This window comes from Anabrus simplex, chromosome 1, assembly GCF_040414725.1.
Source record: "Anabrus simplex isolate iqAnaSimp1 chromosome 1, ASM4041472v1, whole genome shotgun sequence".
NCBI lineage: Eukaryota > Metazoa > Arthropoda > Insecta > Orthoptera > Tettigoniidae > Anabrus > Anabrus simplex.
The window spans coordinates 1,086,197,804-1,086,211,348 of NC_090265.1; the positions used below are offsets into that span (position 1 = coordinate 1,086,197,804).

At 38.3% G+C, this 13,545-nt stretch overlaps 1 protein-coding gene across 1 annotated transcript in view; it reads right to left on the reverse strand.

The window, feature by feature from the left end:
* The window catches only part of LOC136858025 (protein disulfide-isomerase A5), a 268,246-nt gene that overhangs the window by 50,047 nt on the left and 204,654 nt on the right, over positions 1-13,545 (reverse strand). Inside the window, exon 8 of the mRNA XM_067137231.2 lies at positions 4,570-4,772. Within this exon, the coding sequence (XP_066993332.1) occupies positions 4,570-4,772 (203 nt within the window). The remainder of the gene's footprint in view (positions 1-4,569; positions 4,773-13,545) is intronic.

Consider the following 13,545-nt stretch of genomic DNA (forward strand, 5'->3'; position numbering starts at 1 on the left):
CCTTTTCCTTCACTCTCGCCAACGTTCTTACAAACTTGTTTTTAAATTTGATCCAATCTTCTCCTACACTTTCCATTTCTGATATGGGGATGTGCTGTTTTAATTCCTCCTGAAATTTCTCCCTAGTTCCTTTATCTTTTAATTTCTATACTTTTATTTCTTGCCTTATTTCTTTTCCTCTCAATTTTATCTATTTTCAATTTTGCTACCACTATTCTGTGGTCTCCATCAAATGCCTCACCTGGTAATGTTGTTACATCCATTAACTGTCTACAATTTTTTTTTTTTTTTCTCAACCAAAAAATAATCGATAACTGTTTTTGTTCTCCTTTCACACCAGCCATAACTAGTGATGTATTCTTCTTTCTAAACCAAGTATTCACCACAATCATTGTCTGGCTCCATGGCTAAATGGTTAGTGCGCTGGCCTTTGGTCACAGGGGTCCCGGGTTTGATTCCCAGCAGGGTCGGGAATTTTAACCATCATTGGTTAATTTCGCTGGTAGGGGGATGGGTGTACGTGTCGTCTTCATCATCATTTCATCCTCATCACGACGCGCAGGTCACCTACGAGCGTCAAGTCAAAAGACCTGCACCTGGTGAGCCAATCTTGTCCTCGGACACTCCTGGCACTAAAAGCCATACGCCATGTCATTATTTTTTTTACCACAATCATTCTGTTTCTCTCATAAAAAACAATCAACTTATCTCCCTTGCTGTTTCTTTCTCCATAACCAAAAGGACCAGTCGCTTCTTCTTTCCCAATTCTGTTATTTCCAACCTGCGCATTGAAGTCTCCCATGACTATCACTTCCACATCGGTGATTACTTCCTCGAGGTGGTGGTGGTGATTTTTGTTTTAAGAGGAAGTACAACTAGGTGATCATCCTCTCTGAACAAATTAAGTGGAAAAGAAATTTAAAATAAAACAAAATTATTTATTCAATGAAGGAATAATTCCAGTTTTGGGTGCATAATGAAGTCTTTCACTTCTTCTTTCGTTCTTAGTCATACTCTGATTATCCTGTCACTATCAGAATCTACTTTATCAATATTTTCATTCAGGGTTTGTTAACAATTGTTCCTTGTCTTTGCCTCACCTCCTTCACTCCCCCAGCATAAGAACTCATCTCCTTTACTGTCTTTCCCTTCCACTTGACCTCACCCAGTCCCATCACTGCAAAAAAAAAAAAAAAAACCACACGCACACACACATGCACACACTCTCTCTCTCTCTCTCTCTCTCTATATATATATATATATATATATATATATATAAAGTTAACCAACTCTTCTGATTTTCCTGTCAGGGTCATAACATTAATTATTCCCACCTTCATAATATTGGTTGCTGGTCACCCACTTATCACAGCTCCCCCAGCACAAGAACTGCACGTCGCCTGCAGTGTATGCCCAACCTTTTCCAAGGATGATATTTACCATCACTCATTCTTAGGCTACTGTTATGATGGGATCGCCACTCCCAAAGGCATTTCAGGACTATTGCCAGCAATTATTCAGGCCATCCCTTACATGGAGAAGAGACACCCTTGCAGATGTCCGTAACACAGGAAACAAATGCTGCTGATGAATAGTAAACTCATATGATTCCCTGAGTACTGGGCTGCCTCTTTCTTAATCTATACTGCTCCAAAGACCATCTTCTCCACTGCAGATTCCGTTGAGGTCTTCACTTGTAACCCTGAGCTGGGACCCTTACCAGATGATACATACCAGGTCAGTGTGGTCTGGGACTCACATAGGCAGGGGCACCTCTCCCTAGGCAGGGCTGCCTCCAGACAGGGTCCCTACTTGCTACCTAGTATATGGCTTATAATTGTCCTATAATACTTGGGAAGCAGCCTGGATTCTCCTTCCTAAAACAATCCGGACTAAGTTCCAACACCAAGATAGTCTGAAAAAAGGAAGTGCCTGGTATTCAGTCCAATAGGATCATCATTACTGAAAAGAATCTGGTCAAGGACACTACCTTGAGGGAGACCATTTTTCTGGTTCCTCCAATGACTTTCTTTAACTTTAAGTGTAACATGGAAACTTCAGTTCAGCAACAAGTATTGAATAATTCTTGAAAGTTAAAGTCTTGAGAAGTCGGTGGCTTGTCTCATAAGCAGAGAAGCCAACCTTCAAAAGTGGTCATATCAGTAGTGTGAATCTCAAGAGATAATGGGGAATGCAACATCTCAGGCAAATTAATATAGGCAATTTTAAAAAATATCAACATGTTTTTCTATTCCTACACGTTAAGGAACAAAAGAATTACACAAACAAGAACATAACTAAGTTACTTCTCTTGGAGCACCTTCACAGTTGCTTCTGGTGAGACTCGACAACTCAGGTAAGTTATAATTTGCAATTTCAAACAATATCAACATCTTTTTATATTCTTACATTTAAAAACAAAACAATTAAACAAACTAACATACCTAAGTTACTTTTCTTGCAGCATCTTCACAGGTGCTTCTTTTACCTCACAGAGATCCTTCTTAGAAAATTTCTTTTGATAGCAGATCTCAGAGTATAACATTTTTGTTTCTTCCACCAGGAGCGTACTAAGAGTCCTTGTACTCGAATCTGGTAAAAAATCTGTGTGATTCTTGCGAACAATACTGAATATTCATTAAGTTGAAACAATCCTGTGAGGTATCACTTAAACCACAAGCATCAGTTGACGAAGAACTGAATTTTTAATATTTCCAGAAGCGTCTCTCAGCTTCAAAATGCTAGTCCAGGCTACGTCCATTGTTTCCACTTCCAGTTTGTCATGGTCAGTGTTCCCCATTATGTTTTGAAACAAAAAAAGCAAAAAAACTGATGAAATTGAAGTAGTTGCTCTCAATGAAACAACCATTACTTCTGCATACTTCACCTCACAGTCATGGAAAGTGAACCTGTCCAAAATGTAGTAGCATGCTGTAGTGAAGATATTTCTTTCAATTAAAGAACTGTCTCATATCATTTCAAGATAAACTGCCAGCCTTACACCTCACTTAATGTGTTGCCTTGTAATTCCAGTCGCAAGATATGGGGGAGGTTCTATGTGTAACATGATTATATGCTTCATGAAAATGGATGTTCTTCAGAAATAACAAGTAAAGTTTAGAGGTATCATTGCTTTCACTGAACAATATTTGCTATTGCTGGTTTCTTCTGACTTTGCTTTTTTACCAAGATGAAATAACAATTTCAATGGCTCCCACTGTTCTAACACCCTGTTTATTGACTCAGTGAGAGATAACCATCTTGTGCTGACATGTTTCAAGATTTCATGGCTTTTGAGCTCAGGTCCACTCATTTCCTGATACACATTCATTTTTTTCTCTTGGAACTTCTTTCAAGAAAGAAATATAAGTCTACTAACAATGTCTCCATGTTTGCACTTTCTTCCAATGTCAGTAACCTTTTGGGCAGCTAAGTGAAGTAGGTGACAGATACAGCCTCATATAACCATTGAAGAATTCTGCTCTTTCAAAAATGCTGACACTCCCTTAAATTTACCTAGCCTTGTATTTGCAGTGATGCAACGAAATTATAAAGTTTTCCCATTTCAGTACCTTGATCTTAATTTCTCTATCCAACACCTGAAATATTCCTTGCCCAGTATTATCACTAAGGTTTGGATGTTAAGAAAAGGTCATACTTCCTCCCTGAGATCATTTTACCCTAAAGCTAAAAAATAACAGTGAATGATGGGTCCCTGAGCCCATTTAAAGCAATTTTATGTTGCATATAAACACATTTCAGTCATTTTTATTGCTTTGGTCATATTTTGCTCATTTTAGTGATATCAAGTCGTATTTGGTTATATTTTGAACATTTTTGTTTAAATTGAGGCATCATTTTTAACAAGGTACATGTTATCTGCATCAATTTTCAAACACACGGTTTAAAAATACAGTACTATAGTAGATGTATTTTTCTTTCTTTTCCAGAAAGAGATTTTCTTTCCTTTCCTGCAATAGATAGGTAGCAGGTTTAGAAGACATTATTCTGGGAAAGAGACAATGATATAGATGTTGATTCCCATAGGGAACCTGAAATATTTGTCCCGAATGAGTAAATTTATAATACCAATATGATTGGTCCGTTATTGGACATAATAAATTTTTCAATTAACTCATTCCTGGTTACCAGCGTTTCGCCCCAGTAAGCTAAGTTGCCCATGAGCCCAACTTAGCACACTGGAGTGAATCGTAAACAACTTCACCTTATTTTTTTGACACGGCATAAGCCCAAAAGTCTGTATCATGCCATGAAAGCATCAATTGGAACATCTCTTAAATTGTTTACTGTTTTCCTTTCTGTCTGGTGCACACATTCACTTATGCTTTTTTCACACTTTTTTTATTAAGACCCCCTGAAAAACTCATAAATGTTTTACACTATTATTTTAATATATTGTTTAAAGAATGAAACTGTGACAGAAAATAATTTTCACCTGTACTGCAATCTCAAGAAATTCTGACCCATATATGAGGGTATCATTAATTAACTGGTAAAGAGTAAATCTTTTGTCAAGGATCTCACAAAAAAAAAAAAAAAGTTACATACCAGGCGTCCACCACTGTAGCTCCGAGTTTCTTTATTGAAATAGTGGAAGTATTTTATGGTAGGATAGCCCTTGACTTCAAACATGTTGCATAAAGCTGAAAACTGTGTGCAGTCCACGGCTGCAAATTCCACTTTGGGGTCATCACGAAAGAACTCTGCTGCTCTGTTGAACTCGGGCTTAGCCTTCTTACAATGACCACACCCTGGAGAAACACAGTACACTCTTCAGTGAGATATTCATGTTTCTAGATAGGAACATTCTTAAGATTATCAGATTATTATAGAACAAATGCACAACACAATTTAGTGAGCAAAGCACTTCCGAGACAACAAGAAGAAAGAAACAGAATATAAAGATTACGAATTAAAATTCTGCATAATTCTTCAACTTACATTGGCCTTGTATATCATATTTACTCACAAGATCCTATCGGATTTACAACACACACCCATCTATTTTCGAAAAGTCCAAAAATAAGATTTTTCCTTTGCATATTGGACCCTTATAAGCAGAATACTGCATAGTTCGATATTTTGCACTGAAAGGAAGAATTGCTGATAACATGCAAATTTCAATCATTCATGTAATAATTCCTGCATTAATTATCACAAAGTATTGAGAGTGTACTGTATTGCTGTTCCTACACTCTGTAGACGACAGAAGGCTAACATTTTTGTACTTTGATACAAGAAGTTGTATTCCTTGGTGCCTGCTGGAAGATTGAGTTAAGAAAACACTTGCCAGTAGAAGTGACGTATTCTAGCCAGTGACTCACACCATCCCTTTCACTGTTGTCTTTGTCAATATGCCTACCAGGTAGGATGGTAAAGAACAATGACAATCAGTTGCAGAGCGACCTTCAAACAAGTTAGTTATGCGTTACCATGAAATAAATGTTCTTATGTCTGCCAATAAGAATGGTGTGTGGCAAGGAACTTACAATACTCAATAGGTAGGCCATTGGTCAGCGGCTTGTGACGTCATTCGGAAGAACACATCTGCAGTCTGTACGATTCTCTTCCATTAAATGCTGAATGCGAAGTAATATTTATCGTTTCTTTTACACTTTCAAACTGGTATTTTTGTTTTTCATGACTTGGAACATTTTTAAATCATGAATATGTTTAATGAATAAGAGAAAAATAGAAAATATTTATCGTAGGGTAAATTATAGTGCATAATGTATGTGCCAGCCTCGTAAGCCTTAGTTAGGCATGTTTTTTGTTAATAATCATATTACGATGAATAGATTGTTCTTAAAATTGTTTAACACTCTCTTCTTTATCAAACATGATGGATGTGGATTTTGCAAGGCTATCACGACTTGGCAGGCTACGGTGCTCATTGGGTTGGTTTTGCCACGCTATATTTTAGATATCCTTCAAAAGGTGAAGTTAGCAACACTGTCACCGGCTAAAGCTTCATTTTTTATGTTAAGGCAGGAAATGTAATACATAGCTGTTAAGGAGATACAACCCAGAGTAGGTACTTCTTTACTACATTCTTCTTCATTGCTTCCCATTTGGTCTTTTTTGTTCAAATGTATGATACGAATGAAAGTCCTTGTCCATACCTATAAGGCAACGATTTTCCTATCGATTTTGGGAAATTTTGAGTGTATCGTTGATGTTAATGTTTTCATTACTTTGTAGCACCTTGAAATACAGTGTCCATGAAAGGAAACAAAAATAACTTCAAACTCCATTATCGTAGCCAACCACTCGGGAGGGTGGGGGAGAGAAGTGAGGCCAACCTTTAGAAATAATAGTGATCCAGTCTTGTTCAGAGGATAGTTTTGGATCAAGATGACATATATCCATTCGTGTTCCCAACGAACTGTCAATGCTTTTACACTTGTAGAGGACGTAACCTGACAAGTATTTTAAAGCATCATCTGTTACATCAAGTAGCAAATTTTCTTCACTTCCATCAAAACTCAAAATATCAGATGGGTTGTCAGTCACTTCGATGCAAAGTTCGCTGGAAAGGATATTCTGGAATTCTTCTTCAGTTTCTTTGTCAGGTGTCAGGGGGTCAGAAAATGTAAAAGGTTGACTTCTGTCCTCAGCAACAGAGGCTCCACGAGATAGAGGCCTTGACATACCGGTCTGGTCTGGGTTGATTTTATATTGGGTTTCTCTTCTCGTTCATACGTGTATGTGCGTGCCTGTGCTGTCTGCCTGTGTACGGTTTATAGTACTCTCCGCATCTCGTAATTTTAATTTTTCTTTCTTTTTCTTTTATTTTTCATTTTAGTTGGCTGGTTCGGGCCATGTATGGTGTGCTATTTTATATTTCCAGGCCGTTATCTGCTCCACTGTCGGCGATTAGTTTTTGTTTTTGTAACTGTGGCAACATCTTCTTGTTCTTTTGCTTCTGCTCCTTTGGGAGGCTGTGCTTTGGCATTGTTGTTGTGACGCGCTAGCATCGAGTGGACGCTCGCTTGGAGCACAGATGCTAACTGTTGATATGTGTACGGTCCGGGTTAGTACGACTGCATTATCCCTTTCGTGGTTTCATTTTCTGATTCCTTCGATAACATGTTCCACGTCACATTTTTCTGAAACGAGTTTGTATTTTTATGTGGTCATACGGAAGTGAATAGTGCGATCATGTGTACTGTCGCCGTGTAACACAAAACTTACTATGTCATTGAACGGGATACTACTTGATGTTCTATTTTTGTGCAGTTATGTAAGTAGCTTTAAATGCAGTTTCCCATTTTGCTTTCATTTTAATATTGTGTGTGTTTGTAATAAACCCCATTTTCTTTTGACCCATTCTTTTATTCATGGGGGTAACGGGTTCTTGCCTTTCTGTCCTTTCGCTCCCCTTTTGTGTACGCACGGGTCCAGCTCCGAACTGTTTTAGTTCGTTCCAGTCCATCCATGGCAATTTGTGAAGAGAGGTAAGCGAGGTAAGTATCTGCGCGTATATGTTGTGTATTGTGTTGATGTGCTATGGTAGCAGGGTAGGGGTTGGTAGAGTCCCATCTGACAAAGTGATTCCATCATCAAGGAAATGATTACATAATAGTTTTAGCAAGAGAGAGACGTTGCAGAACACCCAGAATTTCCGATTACTTTCCACAGGGTTGCAAAAATAAGTGTTGCTTGTAGTTACTGCAAGTTCTTTCCATACTTTTGCATTTTTCCCCCCATGTTGCAAGTAACAGCAATGACATGCACTCCAGCCCCTTGAAGATCTTTGATAAATGTTTGCAACATCATGCTTGTCATCATAACATCGAAGTCATAATACACAGGCTGTTTCCATTTTGGAAATAAACTGCCAATCATTGCAACCTCAACATTTTTGTGTAGCCCGAGTATCACATCATCGGATGAATCATAACTCAAGCGACCATCAATATTCATTTCATCAAAGCTTAAAACAGCCACTGCCTCGAATGGTTTGAACATTTGTGACCTAGCTTTGATTAAATTTAACACTTCTTTCAAAATGTCTGGCTTGCATTTAAACTCTCTTGTCCACCTCTGAAGAGTTAATAATGGTGTATGGCCTCCGGAGAAGCCTGGTGCAGATCTTTTTCTAGTAGACGGCCTATTAGGCGACCTGCATGTCTTTGAGAATGAGGGCTCTACCTACGATGATTTCTAATGTTGAATACGCCACGCACACCCAGCCCCCGAGCCATTGGAATTAACCAATTAACCCTTTTGCTCTCAGGCTATTTTCACCAGTCAAGCCCAAAACACTCAGACCATTTTTCATGATTTTTCATGATTATGCATGTTAACATGTAAACAAAGAATTCCCCAGATACAAAATTGAAAAAAATCACAATATTACACTATTCAATATAGTTTTAGGGAAAAAAAATATCCCAAAATTGTTCATGGCAAATTTTACTACAAAAAATTCGAAAATTACAAAATATATTTCAAAGAATAAAAATCGGTTTTCAAATACTAAAAAAGTAATCTGTTCTTTAGTAATATTGTTGTTCAGTCGTTCTTAAAATAAGAGCATTTAATTCTGTATAACATATAATTTTGTTTTTTGTATTTTTATTCAGTCATGAGTTATAACTCCTGACGTAAAGAACTGTACACATACCTTCCAGAGTCAGCATTTGTGTTTTGGAAAACATTCTCCTATCATCACTACCTGTAAAATCCTAATCACTCTTCTTTTTCTTTATCTACACTTTTCCCACACCAGTGGGGTCGCGGGTGCGAACTATGTCGCACACATAGATTTGGCTCTGTTTTATGGCCGGATGCTCTTGCTGACGCCAACCCTATATGGAGGGATGTAATCACTATCGCGTGTTTCTTTGGTGGTTCGTAGTGTAGTGTGTTGTCTGAATATGAAGAGAAAAGTGTTGGAACAAACAAACACAAACACCCAGCCACCGGGTCAGAAGGATTACTCAAAGGCCATTAAAATTCCCGACCTGGTCGCGAATCAAACCCGGCCCCTCTGAACCGAGGGCCTCAACGCTGACCATTCAGCCAATGAGTCGGACTAAAATCTGGATCACTATCGGCTATAAAGTCACTCTCATCGTCTAAAGGATCTAAATAATCAAAAACATCTGAATTAATTAGCCTAGAACTTGGCGCAGCCATTTAAAAAATTAGGCCTACCCGTGGCACGAAAATCTAACAACACGAAATGTTAAACTAAACCACACTTGAGAACACCGATAAATCTTGAATATACACAAAATATAATAAACATTAAACTACTATTCAAATGGAAAGAATAAAAAGAAGGAAAACACGTATTTTGAAGCTTAAAGGAGACTGTACTCGCAAGCAGCACAAATCAACTCACCATGCGGTAAACATACGCGCTTTGAAAACTTCATTTGTTCCAAACAAATGAGCTTAGTGTCTCTATCTCTCGAGAAAAGTGTAAACGAAATCCGAAAGCTACTATTGCTGTCTTTTCCTGACATCTGAGAGTCCATTAAGGTACTAATACAACCATCCGAACATAGAGCCGATAGATCGGTACGCCAAGTGTTTTAAGCAATACCACTCGAGCCGATAGATCGGCTCGCTGAGTGTATAAGAGTTAAGGTTAAAATCCCCGACCCGGCTGGTAATCAAACCCGGGACCCTCTGAATCGAAGGCCAGTCGCTGACCATTCAGGCAACGAGTCGGACTCTGAAGAGCTGACTGGCAGGACAAAGGGTATTTCCTTTACCACAAATAAGCGAACTCTGCTGGGGGGAAAACGCTCTTAAAGTGCGTGCATTTGCAATATCTTCAGGGCGCCATCTGACACGTTTTTTTTCTGTGTTGGCTGCCTGGTCTTTGGAGATAAGGAGTCTAATGCAATTACAGCTCTTTTCCTAACTGCTTGTCACTTTGGTGCTCTCGCTCCGTTATAACCTAAACAGAAAAGAAAAGTATTGTTGGTTTCTGACCATGTTACTATTAATAACAAACATTTCAAGTCTGAAATGTAATTTTATTTAAATTTTTAATTAAATTTTACTTAAATACTTAGAACACTAAAGAAAGCAATTGCCTGTCAAATGAGAAACTAAGTGTTTACACCGGTAAGTTAGATTTTATAACATAGACCTCACTATTTATCACCCACAAACTCAACACAACCAAGACTTCAAAGCAAGTGGTGAGTTCAAAGCTCACTGTTCTTCCCAGTGACGTTACATTAGACTTGACTCGTTGGCCACCAAATGCGCGGTAAGCCGGAATACACCCCCCACAACTGGGTGAGTGGGCCACTGTTAAACCAAATTTTACAAGGTATTGTTAAAATAGAAACAAAGAACTAATGACTGAAAAAAAAAAAAATAGAACATTAAATATTTCCATGGGATGCAATCGAGTCAATATTCTGAAGTGGTAAGGAAGTGTTGGTGTGGATACAGGAAACCAGGAACAAGGGCAACATAATTAATTCATGTCTTCATACCCTTGTAATTTAATTTCTGAGACAGACATACAGGGCGATTCCTGCATGCTGCATGTCAGTAAACAAGAGTACAGTTGTCATCACATCATTCCCGTATGCCCATAGAAAAACCTATCAACTTCGAAGAATGGATAATTAAAGTGAAAAACAGATAGAAGAGCAATAAAACTTACTGCATTAAAGCAACTGTGCAACAGGCCTCGACAGCCAGTACAGTTCCTATCCTCGCCGCAAGTTGGGGGCTTCATTCATCCGATCCCTAACCCAGTCATTCAATGGAAAACAGCCAGGCTGAGTGGCTCAGACGGTTGAGGCGCTGGCCTTCTGATCCCAATAGGTAGGTTCGATCCTGGCTCAGTCCGGTGGTATTTGAAAGAGCTCAAATACGTCAGCCTTGTGTCGGTAGATTTACTGGCACATAAAAGAACTCCTGCAGGACAAAATTCCGGCACCTCGGTGTCTCCGAAAACCATAAGAGTAGTTAGGGGGACGTAAAGCATATAACATTATTATTATGAATGGAAAACAGGTTGTAGATTTTTTCATTAAAGCAACTGTTGAAAATGTTCTCTCTCATCTTGTAGACAAGTGTTGCAGCATGCGATGATAAAACCATGCCTCACTGGAAAACAGCACTTATTCAGGATTTAATTCACCATTGCTGACAGACTGAAGAAATGAACTGCAATGATGTTTTCTTGAGGCTGGATCTCTTGGACTTATACTTTGCACTTTTATGACTTTGTAAAGCTTAGATTTCAGTTTACTTGCTGCCCATTGTACAGAAGAGTATTAAACCTCACTTGGCTCAGCCAGTTTCCTTAAAGATTATAAGAGGGATCACTCAAGTCCTTTACAAATATCCAGAATTTTTTCGTCAGTAAAGATAGTTATTTAACTTGTTTTCTGTTTAACACTGAATGCACAGTTTAGAATTTACTTATTCAGAATTTTCTTAATTCCATAATGCGATCACACTCACAGCCCAGAAATGTATTCGCGAAATTCTCTCCTCATCCTCTCAGACCCTCACAGATTGAGACCATGACATCACTAGGCGAGCTATATGGGTCAAGCTTGCATCATCTAATCATCCATACAATACACAGGGAATAACTGGCAACTCGACTGAGGCTCGTACTGTATAAGACCCTCCCCAATTTTTCAGCACTAAATAATGGATTTAAAAATTTGCATGTTATACATCTCATTCCGTATTGATGGTTATCACTTTACAAATAAAATGTAATCCTCCTTTTCAATACAAAAAAAAAAAATCTATATTAGTTGGGACGATATCTATACATGTTTCAATCTATCTAAAGGTCATCCTCAGTAGAAGCTCAAATATTACATTTATGCAAACAAATAAAAACATTGATGTAGTGTGTGGATGTAAAATACAATGATCATGATCAATTTCAATTTTAACCCCTTCCCCCACTCATACGAACAGTGGTCTTAACGCCCCACCCAGCCCGCTCCACCCAACTCACTCCTGGCCAACAATGATACACCCCTACAATACGACAAGCAGAGATAAAGCGACTGTTCAGACCACCTCCTACAAGCAACACAACCGGACTTCCTCCTAACGTCTAAAGGGTAAGTGTCAAGAATATTAAATCCACTAATAAACCATCCTAATATAGCACTCACACACTTTTTCGTTTTATTCCACTAGCCGCACACTTACATCCAGAATCCAGTTGAACACCTCTTCAGGCTTACACGGAATAACTTCAAAAAGCTTCACAACATAGCCCCAGGGGCTCTGAACTTTGGAGCGTGGGTTGGCGACCACGGGGCCCTCAGCTGAGTCCTGGCATTGCTTCCACTTACTTGTGCCAGGCTCCTCACTTTCATCTATCCTATCCGATCTCTCTTGGTCAACTCTTGTTCTTTTCCGACCCCGACGCTATTAGGTTTGCGAGGGCTAGGGAGTCTCATTTTCACGCCCTTCGTGGCCCTTGTCTTCCTTTGGCTGATATCTTCATTTTTCGAAGTGTCGGACCCCTTCCATTCTTCCCTCTGATTAGTGTTATAGAGAGGATGGTTGCCTAGTTGTACTTCCTCTTAAAACAATAATCACCACCACCACCACTTCACAACATAAACAACATACAGAGATGTGATAATCCGTTATTTAATGAAACTCGATCAAGCTCTCTACCAGCATTTTTGCCATCCAACTGGCACTCCACTTTAATATTAATTCTCATTCTTCTAGGAAGTGATGTTGATCTACAGAATATTTAGGCCATCCCAAACACCATATAAGCTGAACGTGTTTGATCTCCTACAAATGTAAAAAGAAATGTTTAAATGTTATGATTCCAATAGACTACAATTGCCAACTCATTATTTCCATTCGACATGGACATGAGTAGGACATCCCATTGGAACTTTCAGACAAGATCAACCAGTTCATTTCCAAATTGTACCAAATGTTATATATATTAGTGTAAATTGTGTAAAAAATAGTTTTTAAGAATAGTACAAGTTAATCTCCTAATAGGTTGTAAAAAATGTACAGATGTTTTAAACCCACTTGTATCATGCCGTTCTCATTACCAGCATTATGAGAGTTGACAATATTATTTGCATTGGATGTAAACATGAGTTGGACGTCACATTAGAACTTTAAAACATGGACAGCTTGTTCACTCCAATATGACCTAATGTCTTGTACTTCAGTGAAAATTGTTATATAAAAATATTGACTGTGAATAATCCTAGTATAGCATACACTCAGAGCCCTGACTTGGAGATAGATTTCATGGCTGATGATGCCTGCAATGACAGGCGGAACATGTACCATATTCACAACTAAGTATTTTATTTATTTTCCACCTAGCCGATATAATGATTGCCTAAGGCAATTTAATGGTTAAAAGTGGTACATGTTTCATATATTATCAACATCTTCAGCCATATAACACTGTTTAGATGAAAAATACATAAATTGACAAAGTGATGCTTTGGAGGAAGAGTCCTTAAAATTAACATAAGATTGACAACATTAATGTCCTCCAAAGCATTACTTTGTCAATTTATG